General features: G+C 37.6%; 1 protein-coding gene across 1 annotated transcript in view; it reads left to right on the plus strand.

Annotated features, from left to right (window-relative positions):
- The window catches only part of Hmcn1 (hemicentin 1), a 423,434-nt gene that overhangs the window by 130,673 nt on the left and 267,189 nt on the right, over positions 1 to 25,572 (plus strand). The window contains 2 exon segments of the mRNA XM_040738098.1: positions 584 to 742; positions 1,643 to 1,765. Of these exon segments, the coding sequence (XP_040594032.1) occupies positions 584 to 742; positions 1,643 to 1,765 (282 nt within the window).

Here is a 25,572-nt window from a genome sequence, read left to right on the forward strand (position 1 = left end):
TACACTAACTGACCAAGGTAATTAAATTCTCATTCCTGTGCCCCTGGACATCACATGCTTGGTCTACAGAGATAACACCCTTCCTGTTTGCTTGGTGGTACCAGATGGCAGTAACTAAGGGACAGTTAATATCTCAGATACTAGTTACTAACACAAGTAGTGACTATTTCTCACTTCCCAACTAGACACTCACCCAACATCATTTGTTGTAATAAGAACCACTCAAATGTTGTTATATATGAAAAAATACATCAGTATCCTGAAAACACAAAGCCTTTAGAGTGTATCTGAAGAATGAGCAGGGCAGCTAATCACAGTCACAGAGCAAGTTTGAAAGAGGGGAAGGCATGTTATCTCAACTTCAGGAAGAATGAAATTAACTCATACGTACACAGTTTTTCCAGTTCTGTATCAATTGATATCTTTTTTCATCCTCTCCTCGCGAAAGGGATTAATCTGGTAGCAAAGTGACAGAAAATAAAAGTAAAGAGTGATTGTTTGACTTTTAAACTCCTAAGGTCATTTAGGCCAAAAATGCCCATTGCTTCATGAAATGATTTTATCGTGCTTTTCTGTTCAACAGGGTGGTGGTGATTGTCCAGAAATGAGTATTGGAGCTATAAAAATTGCCCTGGAAATTTCTCTTCCTGGTTCTTTCATCTATGTTTTCACTGATGCAAGGTCCAAGGATTACCGACTCACTCACGAGGTGCTGCAGCTCATTCAACAGAAACAATCCCAAGTAAGTAGGCATCGTCCCCAGATACTTGTGTGAACAAGCACGGAAGGTTGCTTATCCCTTTGGATTATTGTGTGTGTGATAAATAGCAATAGTCATAACCATTTAACCACATGTCTAACCACATAATATGTACATGCCATATAATTCTAATCTAGTAAATTCATACTTGTCATGGCCAATATACCCAAAGCACCTAAACATTCCTAGTCCTGCACAAATCTAGGCAGGCATTGGTAGCCTAGGTTAACTAGTGTGCTAAAATGGGAAAAGTAAAATGCTGTGCTTTAAACTACTGAGTTTTGTTACCATGGCAATAACTAACTGATAATACCAAATAAATAACTCAGGAAAGACGCCCCATAAAAAGTGGCATTTGAGATATAGGCCTAACAAATACAGTAAGATGTTAATAAGTACTTAATTAATCTGCAATCATTTCTTCTTTGTGGTCAAAACCAAAGTATCAATAAATAAATAGATAGATCCACAAGGTCTTTTGCACTGAAGCACCGAACTTACAGAAGGTTTCTTCCACTTCAAGCTTTTGACACTTAAGCCAGATGGCCAAACTCAGATCCAAAGACGACAGTATAAATGATACCTTTTTAAGGAGAGGATCTTCAAAATTCCTAGCAATGTGCATGGACACATGATGAGACGAGGAATTGAGGCCACTGGGTGCACTATCAGAGTTGTGGTCTCACTTCCATAGCCAAACTGAAACGTAAGGGACTATGTTCCCACGCAGGCCCGTGGTTAAACAGAGGATAAGGTTAGTGATTACTGTATATATGTGCATTATATTTGTCCCCTAATATGCTAGCATATAATAGGTGCTAGCAAATGTAGCTATTGATTTCTGGAAATCTATCAAACTCTCATCTGCTTTTACAACCTCAGGTGGTATTTGTGCTCACTGGAGACTGTGATGACAGGAGTCATATTGGATACAAAGTCTATGAAGAAATTGCCTCTACAAGTTCTGGTCAAGTGTTTCATCTGGACAAGAAGCAAGTGAATGAGGTCAGTTTAGTAAAGTAGGTCTACTTTGTTGGCTACTCTGTCAAAATCAGCTGTGCCACTCTAACTGTGATTTTGAGTTCCAAAACAGCTATAACCTGTATGCAGATCTTATCCTTAGGCCTCACATGGGTCAATAACTGATTAAACAGATTCAGTTCATATTAATTTACAGAGTGAATTATTTTATAGCAACAAGGCATTTAGACACTAAAGGTCAACCTGCACTTGGTCTAATAAAATCTCTTAGTGCATCACGTTGTTTGAAAAGTCAATTGGTGTTCCTGATGAATCACTGTCAGATAACAGGTAAAATTAGTCTCGACCTGTTTTTGAAGTTGAATGTGAGAAAAATAATTATCAAGCAAAATTCCAATGATATAAATCTGCTAATTAAACAATTGTAAAGCATGCTTAACAGCTAAGAAAGCCCAGTCTCTGTGTTCAGTCTCCTAACTCATTTTAATGCTGAGTACCTGTTACTATGGGAATGAAGCTTTTCTCAGGTCAAGTGATTAGTCAGTTACATAAAAACAAACGAATACAGAAATCTTATATTTCACTGTAACATGGGCTCTGTGAGGCGTAGCTGCCTTGTTTATAAAATGGAGAAAATAGAATTTTTATTTCACTAAATGAAAATGCAGGTGAAATATTCTGTACAAGGTACTGTACAGGGTATGTGATGAATAAATACTGACTGGTATTGTTGTGGTCCCCTAGGCTCTTATATTTGAATGCTTAGTGTTCAGGGAGTGGCACTGTTTGAGAAGGCTTAGGAGCCGTGACCTTGTTGGAGTAGGTATGTCATTGGGGATGGGCTTTGAGGTTTCAAAAGCCCATTCTAGGTTCAGTTCTCTTCCTCTGCTTGTGGATGTAAAGCTCTAAGCTACTGCTGTAGCACCATGCATGCCTCCACACTCCATATTGGACTAAATTCCCTGAAACTGTAAGCCAGCCCCCAATTGAATGCTTTCTTTTGTCAGAGTTACCTTGGTCATGGTGTCTCTTCGCAGAAAAAAGAACAGTGACTAAGACAGGGACTCTAACCCTGTGGTGCTACTTCGCCTTTGCCCTGAGGGCATTGCGCCACCATGTGTCCTGCAGAACTGACATGTGTACTGGAAGGGACCCTGAGTGGGAGGAGCCAGGCAGAGTTTGCAATTTTCTTTTTTCTGGTTCACCAGTGAAGGTATTTTGAAGAGTTCCTGAAACTGTATGCATCATTATATCCCATTAAGGAAGCCACCAGAATGGAAGATTTATTAATAGGAAACACTGTAATTTCGACTTGCAAAACTTTGGCATACTAAGTTAGCAATTTTTCCTTTTTCCAATTGTTCTAAATTCTTTTATTCCATAAATGCTACAAACTTTGAGGGAAGTAGATGCTTTCATGATGTGTACTTATTTAATAGACACAAAATCCCAGACACTAAGTCCTTGCATTTTATTCATGAGAAAATTTTCATGTACTCTTCCTAAAGGAAACTTAGGAGTGTTGTGCATTTGCTGCCATAACCTACATAATCAGTCTTAGAACCTAGTGGGAGTACAGCTGTGGTTCATTTGAAGTTTTTATTTTCTGTTCTTTTAGGGGGGATATATGGAGGATCTACGTGTCTTTCATTTATATTGAACATAAAAGGGAATCCAAAGTGAAATTATTTGGCTGAATACCAGTGACCTGTAAATCACTGTGTCGTGGTTTTTGTGTCTTGAAAACACAGGTTAAGATACACATCTTAATTCACCTTTGAAAACAGAACAAGCACCAAGTTTTATTGTACCATTCCATTTACTTGAAAGCTGGGTGGTTGTCATTCTAATTAATGCTTGCTTTGACAAAAAGTCAAAGGCTATATGCTGTGTCAGAGAAGCAAGCAAAAAGTATGCATTGTTAATTAGGTCATTCATCTGTCCTGAGCTCCCTAAGTCTACTCCATACTTCACACAGTCATGACCTCTACCATTTCATCCTCAGTCAAAGCTTCTTCCTGGACATCTCAGCCTGGTGGGTTTTTCCCATATAACAAGTGTTAGCATCCCTGATATCTTACTGATAGGGTTATTAAAACCATTGCAGCAGAGGACGTAAGATTTACTCAAAAGAGCCAAATATTGTTTAGTGAATGATAGTATGTCACAGTTTGGGCAGGCCTATGGGCAGCCATCAAGGAATAATGAGGCACGAAGGATGTGGTAAGAAGTGTCTACCTGTATTCTCCCAGAGTTTAAAGAGGGGAAGAAGAAATTCATAGCATTACCTGGTGTGTAAATGGAGATTTTTTTCATGCTGCCAGTTTCTGGATAAACATTCAGAGGCTTAATATTAATCATAATTGTTTAGCTAATGGCTCAGGGATATTACTGACTATCACAATTGAACTAACCCAGTTTTACTAATCTGTGTATCACCACATGGCCATGACTTACTTACCAGTCATTTTCTGACATCCTATCCCTTCAGTGGCTATGTGGCATCTCCCTGATCCTGCTTTCTTTTTTTTTTTCCCCATATCTTTGTTTTAATTTCCCACCTGGCTTTATTCTGCCTGGCTATTGGCCAAATCAGCTTTATTTATCAACCAATAAAAGCAACACATATTCAGAGCATACAGAAAGGCATCCCACATCAAGAGTGAAACACAAACTGAAGACTTATGAAAAACTGTGGCCTGGCGTAGGCAAACTGAAGCCATGTGGAATAAGTATCAAACCCCTTTATGTTTCCCTAAAAATCTCTGGAATGCAGAATTCAAGGGTCCTGTTGAGGCAGTGTTTAAGATCAGTACCCCAGGGCAGGGAAATTGGTAAACAATTGTTCTGGAGAGACGAAGATGCAGAATAAACAGTACTGTGCAGTAGTGACCTTTCAGGTTTCTGACCATTGTTCATAGCTCAGGCATGAGACCTTATACAAGTTACATAATTTTCTATGTTTCCATTGTGTATTTAACTGTAAAATGAGAAAATATAATTAACATTACATTAGAGGCCTTTCAGATAAAGATGTATAATTCAATACTAAATAGTTTTCTTTTTAGTTAGTAATGCAGTCTAGTTCAAATATCCTAGTAATATTGTTTCCAAAGTGGTATGCCCTAAACCCAGGAAGTGCATGTTGTGTGTGTTGCATCTGGGATGAGAGGTGAAGGGTAGCATGCTGTGTTGGAAATGCTGGGATTTTAATCCGGAAGGACCTGACTTTGAATGAACTCTCTCCCTTTGGCTAGAAGGGCACCTCTATGGAAAATTTTCTACAGTGTATCTGGGATTCTATCCCTTCATGTGAGCAGGGCACAGCCATCGCCTCAGAGGACTATTGTAAAGATGAAAGAAAATGAGGAATATTCGCAGTGAGCTACGGAGAATCCCATGGATATGGAAACAACCATCCTGTCTGAAAGTCTTTAAAGACAGGGGTTTCTCCTTTGTTCACGAGGGGGCGTCTACAGTTTGCTTGGATGACATCCTTTTCTCATAGAGTCGTCAGAAGGATAGTGCTATTTCGGAAGTGTCATCTTCCTAGATAAATACCTAAAGGCGAGTAGATCTGGAACTACTGACAAATCCTGTAAGACTATTAATCATACCTTGCATATAAAATTTGCTTTACTCCCTATCATGGTTAGTAATGAAACTGCTAAAAGATGAAGAATTTAACTATTTATTTAAAGAATGATAGCATCAGTGATAGTGATAACAGTAACTCAGATAGAGGGGTTATTGTTCCTATGCACTCTGATGGGTGTTTTCCATTAATCACTGTTCAAGCTAGTTGTCTGGGAAGAATAAAGCTTGGTCTCCTACAGTCTTCTGAATTGATACCTGTAGGTGTAGCCTCTGAGCAGACGGAAACAGGCATCAAAGTTCTGGATAGTCTGTAAGAGAATCGAGGTAAAAGGCTGGAGATGCATCATGGGGCTGAATTGCACAGGTCCATGGGTTCCTGTACTGGACAACAGACAGAGGATCCTATATCCTCACTGTACCACGAAGTGGGACCATTCATTAAAGATAACATCCCCCCATCTCCACTGAAGAGTGTCCGACGGAAGGAAGTGCGGAAGTGATCTCACTCGGTATTTCAAGGAAATAACTAAAGTGAGAAAAATGAAGTGACAATGTATGAAAAGTCCAACAGCCTGGCAATCAAATGCCTTACAGGTTAGCGATCATCTGGCTTTAGTTTTCCATGCTGGGTCTGCAATCATTTTCCCTGGGTTCAGGACTCAGACCAGAAAAACTATAAACTTTGCTAGAGTATGAATTTGGCAGAGCCGTTTCTTGCTATTTTGGCCAGCAGCTACTTTTGACTAGATGTGGGAGAACTCTCTGCCTGTGGGCTTAATTGCGAGAATCATCCAGGGTTTTGGATAATTAGTGACGTGAAATGCGGTATCTGCCATTTTGTTCTTCCCTACTTTGAATTTCACTCCAGATACCATTTCAAAATGTAACCTTGCTGCTGACCTTGAAAGTAAGTGGAAACAAGTGTTTCCTCTGGAGTTTGAAAATGTAACAGAGACAGCTTTCACATTCTAGAAAGTGACAGGAAATGTGCAGAGATGATGTGGAAATGTTTCCAGCAACCCTTCTTTGAATTCACCTAACTAAACGTCAAAACTAAAGTGCAAAGCTCAGAATCATATATTACAATGATGTAGGTACCATGTCCATATCCACAAAGACGTCAAAAGCAGTATCTACCCAGTGCCAACGCAATGCTTTCCTTCTTCCACTGGTGTGCTTGGGTTGATGTACGCTTGGGAGATTGCTTTAGGAACACATGTTTCAGGCACCTGGGAAAGTTTTTATTGGTCACTAATATGGTTAAATACAGCCACCTGTACATTTTGTTTCCATTTGTTTAGTTGGAACAAAAATTAAAATCATTACTTTATTATTAAAAATATCCACTGACCTTAGTCTTCTGAACATGTGGATTTTTTTCGCAATGACATTTAAAATACACATAGTGCATAATTGTCATCAAAAATGGTGGGAGGACTTGACTGTCCTCATCAGAGCCTCATTTAGGATAAATTCTCCGAAAGGGAAGTACACTTGCTGGGGCTGTGTGAGCAACAAACTGAAGCAGAGGAGCCGGGGAGTGGAGAACATGTAGTATAGAAGGAGAAGCCCTGCAAAATGAGCCTCTGTCCTGCTTCCTGCTTTTTGTATTGTTTCTGAGAACTGTTTGAAGCTCCCATTAGGAACTTGCATCCACACATTTTGCAATGAGCACTGAGGTCCCCAAGAGTGAGCAGCAGAGCTCACTGCCTTTGAAACCTAAGTTTGAATAGGAAAGTGTTATCCCACAGTCTCTCGGAGAGACAATCATGGTATCCAAGCTCATATAAAGCAGAACATAGAATGGATACCCCTCACTAACACATGTTATTAAGACACCACGCACGCACAACAAACCAACAAAGAAGAAAGAAGAGCCATCTCAACACAGGAAGTAGTTGACATAAATACCTGGAGGAATGTTTCTTAAAAGGGAAAAAGAAGTGTTGTTTAAGGACAAACTGGCCAGCAAGTTGCATGGTTTTAACAGGACCAAAACAAACAGGAAAAGAAATAAATCTGTCTATTTAGCTGATGCTATTTTGATTAGAAGCTAAAATAAACTATCAAGTTCAACTCTGTCAGAGCTAACCAAACCGAATCAATTTCTTGCATAGCTGCTTCTGATTTTCAAGTGCCCTTAACTATTCCAGTTACTACCTCTACTTTTAAAGTGTCTGAAAAATGCATCTAAATGCCACATGGCTTGAAGGAGATTAGCCATCTTCCCCATTTAGTGGCTGAGTTTTCTTCTTTCTTTTTAGTCAGCATTGTAATGGAAAATACAGATTCGAGTGGAGAGAAAGCTGTCACCCATGTGCGACATCTAGAATTGAAACAGTTAGTTACTTGCAGTACTGTGAAAGATACTATTTTATTATTATTATTATTATTTTATTTAGGTTAGAAACAATCTTGTTTCACATGTCAATCCCAGCTCCCTCTCCCTCCCCTCCTCCCCTGGCCTCCCCACCAGGTCCCCCAGTCCCCCACCCAGTCTCCACTCCGATCCCCAGGGAGGGTGAGGCCCTCCATGGTGGATCTCCAGTGACTGCCATTTCATCCAGGGCAGGGCCTAGGCCATCCCCCAAGAGTCCAAGCTGAGAGAGCCTCCCATATTGTGGCATGGGCACTCAAAGTCTATTTGTACGCCAGGGATAAATACTACCCAAGGCCCCAGACAGATATTATTTTAATGAGCCATTTTTTACACAGACTCAGCAATTTGAGTGTGCCCTTTCATATTTTATATATTGAATTTTCAAAGATGGCCTTCTAAAGCTTTTGCTTTAGAAGAAACACACACCGATGTTAGAATAAAAAGCACTTTTTTCCTACTGGTTCGATCTAATTTTCACTTCATATTTTTTCCATAGTGAAGAGGCGATGGAAGCGTTAAAGAGTCAGATAAGGTATGTTTTATTTGAGGAATGTCCTGTGACCTAAGATAAGTAAACAGAAGGCCATGCTTCATATGCTCTCCCATTTCCTTGTGCATTCCTAGCATGGACTGACAGCCATAGGGTTAGGAAAGGAAACGCCTGAGAGAGGATATGAATTCTTTAGCAAGAACTCCCATGGAACATTTGGGTTACGATATAGCTTTGCGATAACAATTACAAATGGGCTTTTCTCTTTTTTCCAGGAGAACAATGCATTGTCCATGTCATAGAGTGAATTATTTAAATAACTTTGATAACTGAGTCAGGAAGGAAAACAAAAGTCTTTTAATGTTCTTACGGTTTTAAATAGGCACGGTTTATTTATATTAAAATATCTTTGGATCATTTCGTGTCTTTATTATGAAATTAGAGAAAAGATATATGGATTGGTTAAATTATTTGCGTTTTAAATATCTATAATCTGTGAGAAATAAGAAAATCTTTAGGGCTGAGTAGTGGTGGCTTTAATCCCAGTACTTGGGAGGCGGAGGCAGGTGGATCTTCATAAATTTGAAACAAGCTGGTCTGTTAAGTGAGTTCCAGGAACGCCAGAGCTACACAGAGAAACCCTGTCTTGAAAAACAAACAAACAAACAAAGGTCTTTAGGAATTAGCCACAATATTTGTGAAAATTTGGTCATGATCCTTTTAATGATGTTTATTAAATTACTTAATCAACTCAGTAATATAATAACTGATAAAATATAAATAACAAATAGTTATCGATCTAAGCAATGTTTATTAAAATTTTGTATCTGCTAAGACTGCAGTTAAAATATTCATAATTCCATGTGTATTCCTTAAAAAACTCATAAGGTACCCAAATATGTTTTAATGGCAACCACTTGAGAGTATGATCATAGATAATTTTTAAAAATTTATTTTGAGTTTCTGTTGTATATATACATGTTTATGTTCAAGTGAGTGTGTGAGTCTGGTGTGTATAGGTGCATATGCATGTGTGTGAATGTGGAGCCAAGAGCAAACATCAGTGTCTTCCTCAAGTATTCTCTACTTTATCTTTTGAGACAGGATCTCTCACTGAATCTGGACCTCAACTCATTTAAGGTTATAGACACCATGGCTATGCCTGGATTTTATATGGGTGCTGGGAACTCAAACTCATGTCTTTACACTTATACAGCATACACTGTACAAACTGAGCCATGTCCCTGGTCCCTTTTATGTGTTTGTATTTTTTATGTTTAAAATCAGTGTTATTTTAAAAATGAAAAATATCAAAACAGTTTCCACAAAGAAGAACCCATGAACCAAATTCTACCTTCTGCTTTTGTTCCTTTCTCATGTTCGGCCCTTCTGTTCACCAGACTTTCTGAGCAATGATTACTCCTTCTGTCCTCACATACTTACACATTCTGTAATCTTTGACTCCTACCCAAACCCAAATTGCTGTGCTCATGTGTTTCCAAGGCTCTCATGTCAGCCTTGCCTTTCCTCTGTAGAATGTGACCTTGTGAACAGTTCTGCTTTGTGAAATTGTCCTACTCCGAGCAATCAATACTGTGATCTTCTTCCTCCAAATAACTCCATCCTTTCTCCACTCTCTGCTGCTATTTCCTACTTCACGATAATTGCTTCTATTAAATATTTCTCTGCCTGCTAGAGAGCTAGATGTTTAGTAGATCTGAGAATGTTTAGTATCAATCAAGTGAGTAATTAAAGAAAGAGCACAGTGAAGTTTAAAATTTGCATTCAGAGAAAGCGGAATAAAATTCGTGACCTACCACAAAGTGTTAGTTTTGGGGGCATTGAAGAAGGGACTTGAGTTGCAGATTTTTTTCTCATGTGTAGGGATGGCTTATATCCAAGTGCAGTAGGTACAGCAAAAACTCGGCTGCGGAGTTTAGCCTTAAGAATGGCATAGAATCTAGGTCCGGAACTCTCTGTAATACTACTTTCTGCCATGGATCTGAATTTTTCTTTAATGGATTCTCTGGGAAACTTCTGGAGCTTTAGCCGATTACTTGGCTTCAGATGATACTGTTTTTGTAATACACAGAACTCCATTTTTTTTTCCCAGATGGTGTCTCACCATGTAGCCCTGGCTGGCCTGGAACTCACCATGTAGACTAGATCTGTCTGCTTTTTCCTTATGCATTCTAGGATTTGCACCACTATACCTGGCTTTGAGGTTAGATTTTAAGACTGTTTCTATCACTGGATGTGATTTTCTCTTGGCTTGAAGATTCCTTACATTTCCTAAGATGATAAGGAATATTAGTGGAGATATCACATAGAAATTAGCCATTTGCTACACAGATTACTTCATATACTGTAATGAGTATATGGCAAGGAAGGAGCCATTGGCAGTGATAATGGTATTAACACAATCTATTACTCTAGTGGGAGAAAGCCAGTGAATCAACTGGAAATATCAAACACTTAAAAAAAAACACTAAGTAATCCAGGCAGTGGTGGCACACACCTTTAATCCCAGCATTTGGGAGGCAGAGGCAGGATCTCTGTGAGTTCCAGGACAGCCAGCCTCCAAAGCCACAGAGAAACCCTGTCTCGAAAAACCAGAAACCACCACCACTAACAACAAAACAAAAAACCTACGTAGTACTATCTTATGTAAAGAAATGATGAGTAGGGAAAGACCCAGAAACAAGATCAGTCTGATTTGCTGATGAGTTGACTTTACTTCTTCTCTTCTGTAGGAGATAAATGTCATGTATTCAAATATTTTGCTGGAGGACAAATGTGAAAATGATAGATATACTGATCCTGGCATCTGAATTTTAATTTTGACTTGTTTTTATAGTTTACTCAATTTTTATTAGAAATTTGGAATAAGACATTTAGACAAAGAATCATTTATGAATTCAGTCTGTAAAATTATACAGGATGAAATTCATCTTCAGATGTTGTTTACAAAATACACTCAATAGAAAGATCCAGTTTTTATAAAATATAAATACGTAGTACTCTCACCCCAAATTTTCCCTGAATATGCTTGTGTGCGTATGTATGTGTTATAACTCTGAGGATATTGGTATTAAACCTTTTGTATTTCCTTATTTCACTCAATTCTAAGCCTTCATCTTTTAGGTGAAGCCTGGGAACTAATGCTCAGAATCCATCAGAAGAAAATGTAATTCTTTTTGAAGAATATAGCTTAAGAAGATGCAGGGCAGACTAGTGGCCTTATTGGAAAACCATTTGTGTAGAATTTGGTTTCTGGGCTGAATTCCTTTTCCTGGGAAGTTTACATTGGCTATTGTAGATTTGTAGATTTGCACACAAATGTATGTCTATGTATATATGTGTGTATGTGACTGTATGTGTGTATGTATTTGGACGTATGTGTGTGTGTGTTTTTGGACATATGTCTGTCTATTTGTGTATGTGTCCATCTGCATGTATATGAATTTATGTGTGTATATGTATGTGTGTTTGCATATATATCTGTGTGTGTCTATACATGTGTACATATGTGTGTGACTGTATATAGGTAATTCCTTTACACCATTGTGAACACAAAGGAAAGCGTGACTGTAGCACATTTTTCTTTGTAATTTTTGTTGACTGATAATATTCATATAATGCTATGTGTTCTTAAATATTATTAAATATATACTTATATCTAATTTATATAGATTTATAAGTATATAAAATTATTAAATATTGAGTTAAAATTGAATTTACATAAATTAAAATGCATCTGTACTAAGTATACATCTCAATGAATTTTGACAAATTTATACACTTTGGTAACACTACCACAGTCACAATACAGGCCATTTCTATTGCCCTGATAATGCCCCATGCATTCTGTGCTGCCTCAGCTTGCCCGTCTGTCAATCACTGATTTTCTTTCCATTGTGTAATTGGTTTACTCTGTTCTAAAGTTTCATACGAATAGAAACCTTTGTGTCTAGCATTTTTCTGAGCTTCACGTTTCTGGGAGATGCCTATGTTGTATATGTCTCTTTCTATTTAGTGTCTTGTCCATACTGTTGTGTGTCCCTTTCTCTTCAGTGTGTTTAAATTTATATATATTAAAGATCTGTTTTCCCTTATTCTTGTTGGACATTGTAGTTGTCTCAGTATTTGCTTACTTTGGATATAGGATTTATGAGCATTGCTGTGTGGTTCTTTGTACGGACACATGTTTTCATTTTCCTGAGTTCGTAATTACAAATAAGTCTGATGGGTTATGTGAAAGTAAATGTTTAACTTTGTATGAAAGAGCCAGAGTGTTTTCCAAAGTGATTATACCATTTCATGTGCCTACTAGCAATGTATGAGTTCCAGTTGTCTGCATTTTTACTCCCATTAGTACTGCCAATGCTTTAATGGTTAGCTGTTCTGATAGACTTTTTTTCATTTCATTGTGTTTTAAATTTGCAATCATCTAGAAACTGGTTATCTTGAGAATTGATGGTGTTATGTCCACCATATCTGTCATTTTGGTGTTCATTTTAATTGAGTAGTTTTAGATCCTGTTTCCTGCTGTCATGGTTAGCTTCAGTTGTCAACTTGACACAACTGGTAAGAGGGACTCTCAGCCGAGGGATTGCCTCCAGATGACTGGCCTGTGGGCATGACTGTGAGACTTTTTATATTATTATTATTAATTTATGTAGGAGGGCCCCAGCTCACTGTGGGTAGTGTCATCCATGAGCAAGTGGGCCTAGGCTGTATAAGAAAAGAAGTTGAGCAAGTCAAGAGAAACAAGCTGGTTAGCAGCATTTCTTCACGGTCTCCTACAGTATCTGTTTCCAGCTCCTTCCTCAAGTTTCTGCCTCTCAGTGTGATGATGGACTATCTATCCTGTAAGTCAAATAAACCCTCCCTTTTGCTGAGCTGATTTTTGTCAGTATTGTCTCACAGTAACAGGGAAGCAAACATAATACCAGCTCCTTTCTATATCTAGCAATTTTGCATAGTATACTGGGAATTGCTAATGTTATACTTATTGCTCAGTAGTGGATTTTGTTGAAGTACATTGTAGCAGTGGATTTGTAGAATGTTCTTTAGTTGTCCTATGACATGGAGTTGAAGTACTTATAAATTTGCTTGATCTTCATTTTGTTGTGGCTTGAATTTAAAGTTCTCTAGAGTGGTTGCAAAAACATTTACTCCAAGGTTTACTAAATGATGCTTATGAAGTGTAGCCCTTATGTAGTCTCTACTGACCCCACCATGTGTTTGACAAGGTCTCGTCACTTCTGTTGAAAAGAAGGCATGTCATTATTGGACCTGTGTGGATTTTAGGAGTTTTTTTTTGTATTATATGTCTCAAGTATGTTTCCCTTTGTGGACAGAATTTCTGTCCTGACTTCATAACGTTTAGCTTATGCATGTATTGATTGCTACACAAGAAAACATGGAAGTGGTCTTCAGGACAGATATCTGAATATATTTGCCTTCATAGCTCCTTCTTCTGTTTCTGCACTTAAGATTGTAGGTATTTCAGTATTCACTGACTCAAATCCTCTGTCTCTTCAACTTATTAGGTTTCTAGACTAGACATGGCTTTTTGGGTTTATCTCATTTTGCCTGTCTCAAGGATAGTGATCCTGTGTTACTGGCTAAATTATGACTAAAAGCAGTTGTTTTCCATATTTTTCTAAGTTAGTTAGTTATTTGTAGATGGATAGTTTTAAACTTACATTCTCAAGAAATATAACTGATTTGAAAGTATTTATAATCTTTTGCCAAACTAACCAATCTAATACTGTTACTTATTTCAAAAAGCATTTTGCAGAAATTATATTACAGAGGTCTTCTGTTGGCAAACAAACAGAAAGGACACGGTACCTTAGTGGTGGTCAGAGTGGTGTCCTTTGTCTTATCATATATTCATCATTCTGAGAGAATATAGCATACTGAAATAGACTTTTGTGTTTTAGAAGATTGACTGTTACTGATTAGGGGAGAACAATATAAGTTATTATGCTCAAATTAGTCAAATAAATGACAGAGGAACCATCATCTAAAAATGTTGAGAAGCTAAATAAAATGTCATACTAATATGGAATATTCCATCCTTGAATTGCTTTTATTTTCTGTTTTTTTCTCATTTGTCATGAGAATTGAAGAAATCTTAAGGAATTCAAGAAGTGCAAACATTTTAAAATGAATTAGGAATTTAGTATGTAGGAAAACTAAACATGGTTTTTAAAAATGAAGATAGAAAAAGGATACCTCAATTGGAGCAGGAGTAACTATAGTTTTCTCATATAGAGACAACAGCTATATGTACCATGATTAACAGTATTTGAAAGTAATTGACCATCATTTATTGAAGGAAAGAACTAGATAATATGATCCCATTTTCTTTCTAACATCATGCTACATAGGCAAAAAGTTAACTCTGTTAAAAAATTCCATCATCTCTTCAAGAGACCAGTTTCTCCATGTATTTTATTCTTTTCTCTTTCTGAAGCCACTAGCATGATTGTGCTATATGACTTTACTGTAGAGGACTGTGCCTGTATATAGTTCTCCGAACTACACCTGTCAGGCTTTAGCTTAGTATCTTCTACTCTGTAAATAAAAATAATAAACACACTTATAAGTCTGTAATGAAATGGGCTGTACAGCTTTGGATGAATAGATCATGTTGTTGCTCAATGCCAGGCATATGAACCCTTTTCATTTTCATTACTTCAAGTACAGGAAAGAAAATAACCAGTCTACACAATCTGTAAATTTTACAACAAATGCTGGGTCCCAATTGTCTCCTTTGCCATACCAACAGCTCAGGAGATGGGTTCTGTGGTATATATGGCATATATTAATAAGAACAGTGTAAAAGTAGTGTCTTTCCATGAATGTAGTGTCAGGGAGGTGGCCACAGAAATCACTGGGGCCTTGGGTAGTAGATCAGTGTTCACCATGGTTTATGAATGAGCTTTGGGAGCCCATTCCAAATAGAGGGATGCTCTCTCAGCCTGGACACATGGGGAAGGGCCCAGGTCCTGCCCAGGATGAAATGACAGACTTTAGAGATCCCCCCCAAGGAGGGTCTCACCCTCCCTGGGGAATGAGGTAGGGGTCTGGGGGGCTAGTGGAGGGACAAGGGAGGAGGGGTGGGAGAGGGAGCTGGGACTGGCATGTGAAGCATTCACATTTCTAATTTAAATAAAGACATATATTGAGAAAAAAGTAGTGTCTTTACTTTTTAAGGGGACAACAATGCAAAGCATTCCTTATAAAATAAAACAAAAGCCTAAATTCTTTATGTCTTTGTGATTATCCCCAGAAGAATCATTTGCACAACTCATAAGTGAATACCAATTTACCCATTTCTCTGGGCAGCACAGTTTGCCAAATACTTTAATTAATCAATTCAACAATTCATTTGTGTGTGTGTGTGTGTGTGTGTGTGTGTGTGCATGAGTGCACACATGCATGCACATAGGTGTGTGCACACACACATGTGGAGGTCAGAGAACAGCTATCAGGAGTTGGTTCTCTCCTGGGGATCTGTGGGTCAAACATAGATCATCACACCTGAGCACAGTACCTGTGTGTTGAGCCATCTCACTGATCTGCTTTGCCAAATGGTTTAATATTAATAGAGAAGTTATGTCTAAAGACCTGAGAAGCAAAAGCATGGAGGTAGGTGAGATCAAGAGATAGTGGGAGATCAGTATAATCATCTACACGCTCAGATCCCTAGTGATGCATCATCTAAATAAAAGTTAGTTTCAACACACACAAGAAGTAGGTAATACTCAAGAGCACCATTGGTTAGATGTTTCTAAGCATTATCTCAAGAATTTCAAGAGAAAGTGAGAATGAGCATCCTTTGGAAAGGCCAGGGACAGTTACTCATCTCACACTTGAAAATGTATTGTGTCTCTATAGCCAAATTATGCTCAAACTTCAAATCTTATTTAAAAATCTTACAATTTTTTAGGGATTAATGCATATTCAATCAAATTTGGTTGTGTATCTGGAATGTATTCCAAGAATATGTTGTGTAAATCTTAATTTAATACACTCCCCCAATGTAAGCACCCCAGCCCAGGTTTATATCACGTCACACCCGTATTTCAGCACTCACTTCTGTCTCTTCTACTCTTTCCATTTTTCCAGCAAGATAAACTTCCTCACGTTTCACTTTCACCACGCCTCTCCCCTGTTCTAAAAACTCACCCTCGAAGCCAACTGAAAGCAATCCAAACTGTTTTTCTCAGAATTCCAGCCTTGCTGTGATCTCCTCTTACCTTGCCATCCAAACCTATCCTCAGGTATTTCCTAATACTCCGTTCCTAGTCTAATTAGTCTTCCGCCTGTCTGCCTCCACACAGGAGTGGTATCCTGCTGCCTCCGCACTTCTTTCTCCATTAATGTTCCTTAACACGGACTGGACTGGCCTTCCAGCTTTGAAGTTCCTTCTCTTTGGCCTTCAAGGATCACCTTTTGTCCCTCATGACGCATGAATTCTTCCCACTGTGCTCCTGTATTCCTACTCCAACTTTGGTGCCATCAGTCTGTATGACGTACTTACTTGCTTGTCTGTTCTGAGAATCAGCTTTTTAAAAATTAACAGTACTCCTTAAATTTAATTTACTTTATGATTTGCATGTCATGCGTTGGTTGGTAGTGCTTCCCTTTCTAACTGGCATTGAAATATGGTACATTTTATTATTTGTGGTAACTAAAGAATTGATAAAGCAGTGTTTATATTTATTACCTATTTGTGTTTATTACCTATTATGTCTAGAAGTTTCCTAATATTTCCAAACGGGGAGCACAGTATGTTGTCTAGCATCATTAAAAATTTTGCTGCTGTGGAAATGTTTGGTTTTCATGTTACCTCTTTTGAACATCTTGTAATTTTATATGTATATTTCAGCCTCTTGATTGAAGCTAGTGAATTTTATTTTAGTTAAATTAAATTCATAATGGTTGTACTGTATATACTTGGTTAGAAAGCATGATTTTAATAAAGGTATGTGTATGAGTATTTTGCCCACATATATGTCTTTGTACCACATTGTGTGCTCATAGACAGTTTCAGGTCCCCTGCAACTGGAGTTGTAGACCGTGGTTATCAGACATGTAGATGCTGGGAATGGAACCTAGATCTTGAAGAGCATTCAATACTATTTAACTACTGAGCCATCTCTCCAGCCCCAGAAGTGCTTTTATGAATTACTATTTTTCTTTTATTTCAAGCTTTGTATTGACATGATCTATGCATACAAAAAAGCACACATAACAGTCTGTGTATGACAGTAACTCAAACTGAAGTTCCCTGGGGAACCAGCACTCAGAAACACAGCACGATCAAGACCTCAGAAAGCTACCTTCACAGAACCTTTGGGTCACATAGACTTATTATTGTAGTTTGCTTTTTGTGGTTTGAAAAACAGATTAATTTCTTGTGTTATGCTCTATGTGTAAATGAAACCATCCAATCTATGCATTTTAAGTAGCTGGGGTTTTTTGATTCAAATTCTATTGTAGCAAAACAACCTTCCATGTAGTTATGAATCAGTTCTTCTCATCGATATATATTATTCTATCTTATGAATGTATACCATAGTCTGTTTCTCTGCTCCTGTTGTATATTTGGGTAACTTTGACGGTAAAGTGGTCTACTTTTGAGCATTCCAGGGCATGCCTCTCGTCAAACATACATCCTAATTTCTCTTGGTAATGGATCAACGAAAGGGTCCTAGAGTCTAATCGGTTCACTCCTAGAAGATGGCGCCTCATTTTTCCAAAGCTGTTTCCAACGCATATTGTTACCAATAGTCTGCAAGTCCCGGCTGTTCTTTGTCTACACCATTCTTGTTTTATGTCCTGTGTTTTAGCCATTTGGGCTAACATGCCTGTAGTCATTAGTTTTAACTTAATTATACATGGGCTTTTCCCTTTTTATTGTATAGACCAAAAAATATGACCAGAAAAAATTGTGGATTTATTCCTTCAGCACGTGGTGACAATTATGGAATATAAAAATTTTAGACTAAGCTGCAGATTCAGATTCACTGTCTAATCCAATTAGCAATGCTTACTATGAGTGATTTTTCTTGACACTGGTGATTAGGCTATTTCTGGTGATACCTTCCTGTTGACATCTAGCTGGAATCACTGTTGTCTTTGCGGACTCCACCAGTCATTTCATTTAGTCCCTGGAGTTATCTGACTCTTGCATTGTAGATTAAGTTATGTTAATGCTGGTGAATTGGGGATACTTTAGTTTATAGTTTACTGGTGGCTGCTTTGGAGTAATATCACTTAATTGTTTTTGCACACTTTGGGTTAGCATTGGCATTATCTATCAGGCTTATAAAGTAAGAAATCAAATATATGAATCCCATTCCTACCCATTGTGAATACTCATTGCAAGTGAAAGGGTTTTGAAGTCTGTGTGTTAAGTCTCTAGTGAATTAATAGTTCTGATTGACTTCTCACAAGCTCCATGACAGCCTATGTATTTAAAGTATTAGATAATCAGCCTCTAATTCCACTTCTCTCCCCTGTGGTTGCTGAAAGAAACACTGTGGTCACTTTTCTTGCCAATATGTTTTTCTCACTCATGTTTAGGCCAAGACATTTGGTTTCTTACTGATTCATGAAGCTATATGTTTTTAATTGCTATAAAATCAAAGACGATGATGTCAGCCTGTTTAATTCCAGACGTTTCTATAGACTATATGGTTAATTACAATAAAAATTAATTGTGGCTTAGGAATAATAAAGATTTATTCTCTTTTACGAAACAAAACATCTTAGGAAATGAACTAAGGGAGCAGTGCAACAGGTTTATGGAACCATGAGGACTTCCAACTATTTCTTTTGTGGTCTGGGAACTCTTAAGTGCTGTTCTCTGCAGTCAATGAAGAATTGCATGCAAAGCACCTCTCTGTGAATGAGCACGTGTAAGACCTTACTTTTGGTGTTGTCAGGTGAAGAGCACCTATGTCAGCTGGGTTCTTTCCCTCGGTAGACTGGGTATGGGTTAATTCATAACTTAGAATATACTGCATTTGGTCAGTCTTCTAATGGCAATGTTGAGTCTGCATTTATATTCTCATTTCAACATACTTCAGGAAATGAACTAGTTTTTTTGTTTGTTTTTTCTGTTTCCAAATGTCTCCTAAGTAGGTAAAACAAAGTAGAGATGTTTTCTGCAGGAATTACAATAATTTTGTTTACTTATTTGATTCTTCACTTTCTTTTTTTATATTAAAATATTACACAATAAAAATTTAACTTATATTGGGTACAGAAATAGAAGGAGTCAGGGAACTTACCTCTCAAAGGGTTGGTGATACTGAGTCATAGAGTTAGCCTAAAGGGAAGCTTTCATTGTCCTGAATATTCTGATATGAACTCATGTACTAGTTGAACTAAACTGAGTAAACTTATCTACTTTTTGAATTTGTGTATTACCACATATAATTTTATTATGACCATTTATAATAATTGTCATTTTTTATTGTAGTAAGCTTCAATTACATACATATACTAGTTTAATTTCTCCATTCTCTTTAAATTGCCAAGGTTTTGACCTCTTTGGTACTGTTTCCTGACACTACTTTCTGCCAGTGTTTTTAGTCACACTTGAATGGTATCAACAATGATTTTATTTTTTAATTCTATTCTAGAATTTACTTTCTCTTTCATATCTTAGATTACATTGCTATCTGAGCAACTTTGCTAACAGCTGTCTTTAGAATCCATTACCTGTCCTTTCCCATGATCATTGATTCTTCCTTATTTCTCTTTTCCTGGTATGTCTTAACTGCCACATTGCTGGTCTTGCTAACTGAGATCTTTCCCTGACAATCCAAAAACCCAATTCCTATTCTTCCACAAACTGGACTGAAACAGACTGCATTTGAAACCCTTTAGTGGTGTCCACAGCTCTTTAGGATCTTTTATTTGGTATGTTTTCCCATACTCTTTATACCTTCACCATTTACTACTTTCATATCATAACAGCCATAAACACTTTAGTGTCCTCAGATAGCATGCCTTACATTTTCATAGTGTTGGAACTTTCATTTTTCTATTCTAAATCCTCTTCCTCTGCTTGTCCATTTGACTCCTGCTCATTCTTCAATACTTAGTTTCCAATGTGCTTGATCAGCTACCTGTTTTTGGAAGAAACAAATCAGAACTGTCTTCTGTGTCTGTCAATATACTCATTTGATACATACTTTCATTAACTATTAGAAAAATTGTATTTATTTGTGCTCCAGTAAATTACTTGTCTTGAAATAGTATATTTACTAAGCTCTTGGAAGATGCTTTCTATCTTGGAATTTCTTTCCTAAACACACACACACACACACACACACACACACACACACACACACACACACACACGAGATAAAGTCATCCTCTTGAGTGTTAAACCATTCTCACTTATACCAGTCACTTTTCCTTTTCATAAGTGTTTAATATTGCATAAGACCAATCATCCACCCATCCTAGCTATTTTTTCAGAGAACCCTTTAAAATTCAAGAGAAATGTGTAGTTTTTTTCATGAAGAGGGATAACACCTTCAAAGTTTGATGAATACAAAAGTAACAATGTCAATGAAAATATAAGGAGACGTATTCTTTTAACAACAATGAAACTCCATTTAAAAAGAATTCCAGCACCATCATGGGAGATGGGTTCTATCTTGTGGGTTTCTTGGCAAATGATCATAGTCTCAGCAAGTCCTGATTTTAGCATGCTTTTGCAGTCCCTGTGTATAAACAACAATCCCTAGATTTTAGCCTATTTAAGGACACAAAAAGAAAATACTTTAATCACAAAATTATCCACAGTGATGTCTCTATAGTACTCTACATAACTTGTTTAGTACATTTTAGAGACTATAGAACCTGTGGTTCTCAAAATAGCCCTTAGACATTATTCATCTCTTAATCTGAGAATGGGATTGCACTTTAAGTTGCTATCAAGCAGAGAATATAGTAAAAATAACTTGATTTGTCTTCAGACTACAAGAAAATATTGACATTGATGGTTGCAATTTGCTTGGTACAGTATGTTGCTAAATGTTGTATGACTTTTCCTGTGGAGAAATGGACATATATTGGTTTACATCAGGTATGGAACCAATGACAGACCAAAGTCTAACTTGGCAAACAGAAGTTTGCCTCATAAAAGCTGCATCCTTGGAGCTCCCTGAGTGATTTTCAGGCAGCTCAACAGATCAGATAGTATCCTCTCTCCATCAGTTCTTACTTCTTATACAGCCATAGAGGGGAGAGTGTGTGTTGCAAATCTTGTAAGTTTTAGGCACTTCCTGAGACTTACAAGTTGTTTACTTTGAAACCTGTTTGATTTACTTCTTAAGTCTTAATAAGCTTCCCTCCAGGTTGAAAATTTTCAGCTCTGAACTCTGACTCTTCAAGAGGAATGGAATTAAATGCTTAGTTTGGAAATTGCTACACAAAATTCTACCTTTTCCTCAGGTTCTTACATTCTTTCTGCCACTCCTTCACAAATTTTGAAGGGGAAGATATAGATGCCTGATTATTTTCCCCCACTAAAGGCTAAATATTAGACTCCTATGCCATAGCAAAATTTACTTGACTAATTTTGACTCTTTGAGGTATATATCCCATTGCAAAAATGAAGTTTCATTCTATGACTAGTTGAGGCTGACAACACAATGATTTATGGGAATAAATACAAATGTTTAAAAGGCATTTTGTCAGGTATGTCACAACTATATAACAAAACACTAGCAACAGTTTTCCTACTAAGAACTATAACTTCCCCAACCATGAACTTTTGTCCTGAATTACAGTACCAGATGTGAGTTCCCAACTAGGAAACAGACATTTCATAGGAAAGCAGTTGATTGCACCTAAAACAGACACACCACTATGGAATTAGTGTAGTTATGGCCCAGAATATTGGTTCTATACCATATGTGGTTCATATTTGAGAATGACTATTGGTGGTAATTCCCCATAAGAAGTCCACATTGGGGCTGGAGAGATAGCTCAGCAGTAAAGAGCATTGACTGTTTTACCAGAGGATCTGGGTTCAATTCTCAGCACCCACATAGCAGCTCACAGCTGTCTGTAGCTCCAGTTCCAGGGGATCCTGCACCCTCACCCAGACATACATCCAGGCAAAACAGCAATGTCTATAAAATTAAAAAAAAACATTTTAAGCTGTGTGGTGGTGGCACATCCCTTTAATTCCAGCACTCCAGGCAGATCTCTGTTAGTTTAAGGACAACCTTCTCTACAGAGCTAGTTCCAGGACAGCTACAGCTGTTACACAGAGAAATCCTGTCTTAAAAAACCAAAACCAAAAAGAAAAAAAAAAGAAGTCCATATGGTGCTTCCTTGAACTATAAAAGCCAGCCAGCAGGCACATAGCTCCCAGCTGAGTCTAAGTTGGGTTTCTCCATGTCCTTGAACTAGTTATGGGGCATCTTCAGTAATAGGGATTTACCATCTACTTCTGGCATGTTACCAACATCACTAGTAATAGCTTTCCTAGTTTGTGAGTCATTAATTGCTATTAAATCCATGGCATTGGGATCACTTGGATCACAGATTTGTTCTCAGAATGCTCTTTCTTACATACACATTTAAATTCCTAATGTTTTGTCTTTACAGTTCTTTCAGTTACTTTTACAAATCTGTAACACACTCAAGGTTAGCATTATGTAATGAAACCTTTTTATAGAGTATGGGCAGGATCTCAGAAGTTCCACTGTCATCCATTCCAAGTAAGTGCTAGTTAGTTTTAAATAGTTGAGGGAATGCTGAAAAAGAAGCATTAGTGAAGTCTAATATGGTGCAAAAATATCTCATCACTCATTGTTTTATCAAAAGAGCAATCTTGAATACATTGAAATGCCTGTGGGACACTATCTTATTTATGTTTCCATGGTCCACATACATTTCCCCTGAGTCATATAATTTATTTGCTGTATTGTTGCGGTAGCCAGCTCCTTAGTTCTTAGAGAGTCCTGTCCTTGTTCTATAAGCCACACCCTTCTGCTGAACCAAGCTAGGTTTGGGGGAACCATTCTAGCCTATTATAGTTTATATCATACACTCTGGGGGAAATTATTGCCCACCCTTTGGCCAATTTTAATCTTTTTAATCTGCATTATTTTGTCACTTACACATGTTATGGACTTCTGTTCAAGATTAGAATCCTTATAAATACTCATCAGCACAGCATTTAGCTTGCTTCCATTTTTTTCCTAGCTGCTCTGACTCAACCAGACATTGCCACATTTACCTTTAAGTCATCTGGAAAGAGACTGTCTTTCTGACTTGCTCTTCTTACAAGATTATTGTACCACTCTCTGGATCTGATTTGCATGCTGGATCCAATATAAGTGTTAATCGAGGTCATTCACATCAACCAAGGTCTCATCAGCCTCACAGGCATCATGCCACAGTCAGAGCTCAGCAAATTGCTGAACCAGCTACTTAATTCTAGGTCCTTGTTGAACCAACCTCTTTATTAACTCTCCTGTGAACACAATTTGATCTAACACAGTGAACCAGCTATGAAACACCATCTGTCTTATGCCCTGTTCTCTCCATTTTGCCTGCCCTTCCTTGGTTGTCTTCCAGTTCTAATCTTTATGGGGAACCTCACCTGTTGATAGTCAACTTCTGATTTCCTTCTTGTTTCTGCAGTGTATTTAGTCTTTGTCTCAAGGAGGAATGGGAATTCTTGTTGAGAAGGTCCTGTGATTCTTCTAAGTTCCAGGAAATTTCTAAGACTTAAAAGCTGTTTATTTCTGGAGCCTTGTTTCATTTTCATTTTTAAAAAAAATTTCTCATATGAGTCCCATATTTATGTAATTTCAACACCTCTCTCTCCCACCCTGCAACTCTGTCTATGTCCCTCCTCATTCTCTTTCAAATTCATGCTTTCTTTTTCAATTATTATTGCTATACACACAAGAGCATATGGAGCCCATTTTGTGTTTTACGTATGCACATGTGTTTGAGCATTAGGGTTGGGTAACCCATCAGGACTCTCATCCTTGGAAAAGTGAACTCTTCCTCTCTTAGAAGCCATTGATTACCTTGTGAAATCCCCTCTTAAAGTTGATATTCAACTGGTGTTACCATTAAGCAGCTTTTGTTAAAGCAACTTTATTATTGAGATTTAATAGAAAAATATTCCTGTCAAGAAGACACTGTCTCACATCAGGAATCCTGGTTTTCTGCCTCTTATAACCTTCATGTCCATTCTCTCATGATTCTCCTTCAGCCTTAGATGTTGGATTGGAGGTAGGCATCCCATTGTCACCTAGTCTCTGTAGTTTGAACAGCTGTGACTTTGCCACCGTGAAAAGAAGTTTCTTCATAAGGGATGAGAGTCACACTTATATGTGACTACAAGAGTAAGTATTTGTATTGGTTTAGTAAAATGGCAGTAAATGGTTCTCCTCTAGGATCCAATCTCTCCAGCCATGGATACTTGACCAGGCTTATAATGCCAGGCATAAATTCCTTCATATTGAACAGTCTATCAAGTTCAATGTATTGGTTTTCTCTACGTAAAGATGCCTCTATGGAACCGTTGGAGATATTTTGTGAGGCCAGTCATTACTGTGTTTCATAAACTCTGTAGCTGGTAGGAATATTGATTGTTTTTTTCCCTTGGAAGTTTGCACAGCACCTTCTGCTATGAAACCTGTGTGGACAATTTCTCAAAAGGCTAAAAGTAGGCCGAATTACACCACTCCTTGTCATATGCTCAAAATATTTGATATCCTTCTACTTTAATGTGCTTGATATGCTACTCTATTAATAATAACAAGAAAATGGAAGCAACTAAATGTCCTTCAACTGATGAATGCATAGAGCAAATGTGACACATATACACAATGGAATTTTATTCATCTCTAAAGGAAAATAAAATCATGAAATTTTCAGATGCTGGATGGAGTTGGAAAATATCTTACTAGTAATGTAACCCAGACACAGAAAGGCAAATGCCATGTAGTCTTCTTTTTTTGTTGGTCCTAGCTGTGAATCTAGTTGTGAGCATGTAATCTGTAGTAACCGCAGGAGCCAAGGGAGTAAAAAACAACCACGAGAGAGTGGAGAAGAGATGAGGTCCAGAGAGAGGGATAGTAGAATACAAGACTGTCAGGGTGCGAATGGGAAAATGGGGGTAAATCCCAGCATTCCCCTCTTTTTGTGCAGGAACATTGTGAGACTCTGTATTTTTTAAACTGGCATGGAGTTTTCCAAAAGGGAAACATGTACAGTGTTGCTAATTAATGCCAATGTCTCTATCAACATGTCTCTTGCATTCATTGGCACTGAGATGACTGTGTCTAT

Source organism: Mesocricetus auratus, unplaced genomic scaffold (genome assembly GCF_017639785.1).
Source record: "Mesocricetus auratus isolate SY011 unplaced genomic scaffold, BCM_Maur_2.0 Super-Scaffold_100676, whole genome shotgun sequence".
Classification (NCBI taxonomy): Eukaryota; Metazoa; Chordata; class Mammalia; order Rodentia; family Cricetidae; genus Mesocricetus; species Mesocricetus auratus.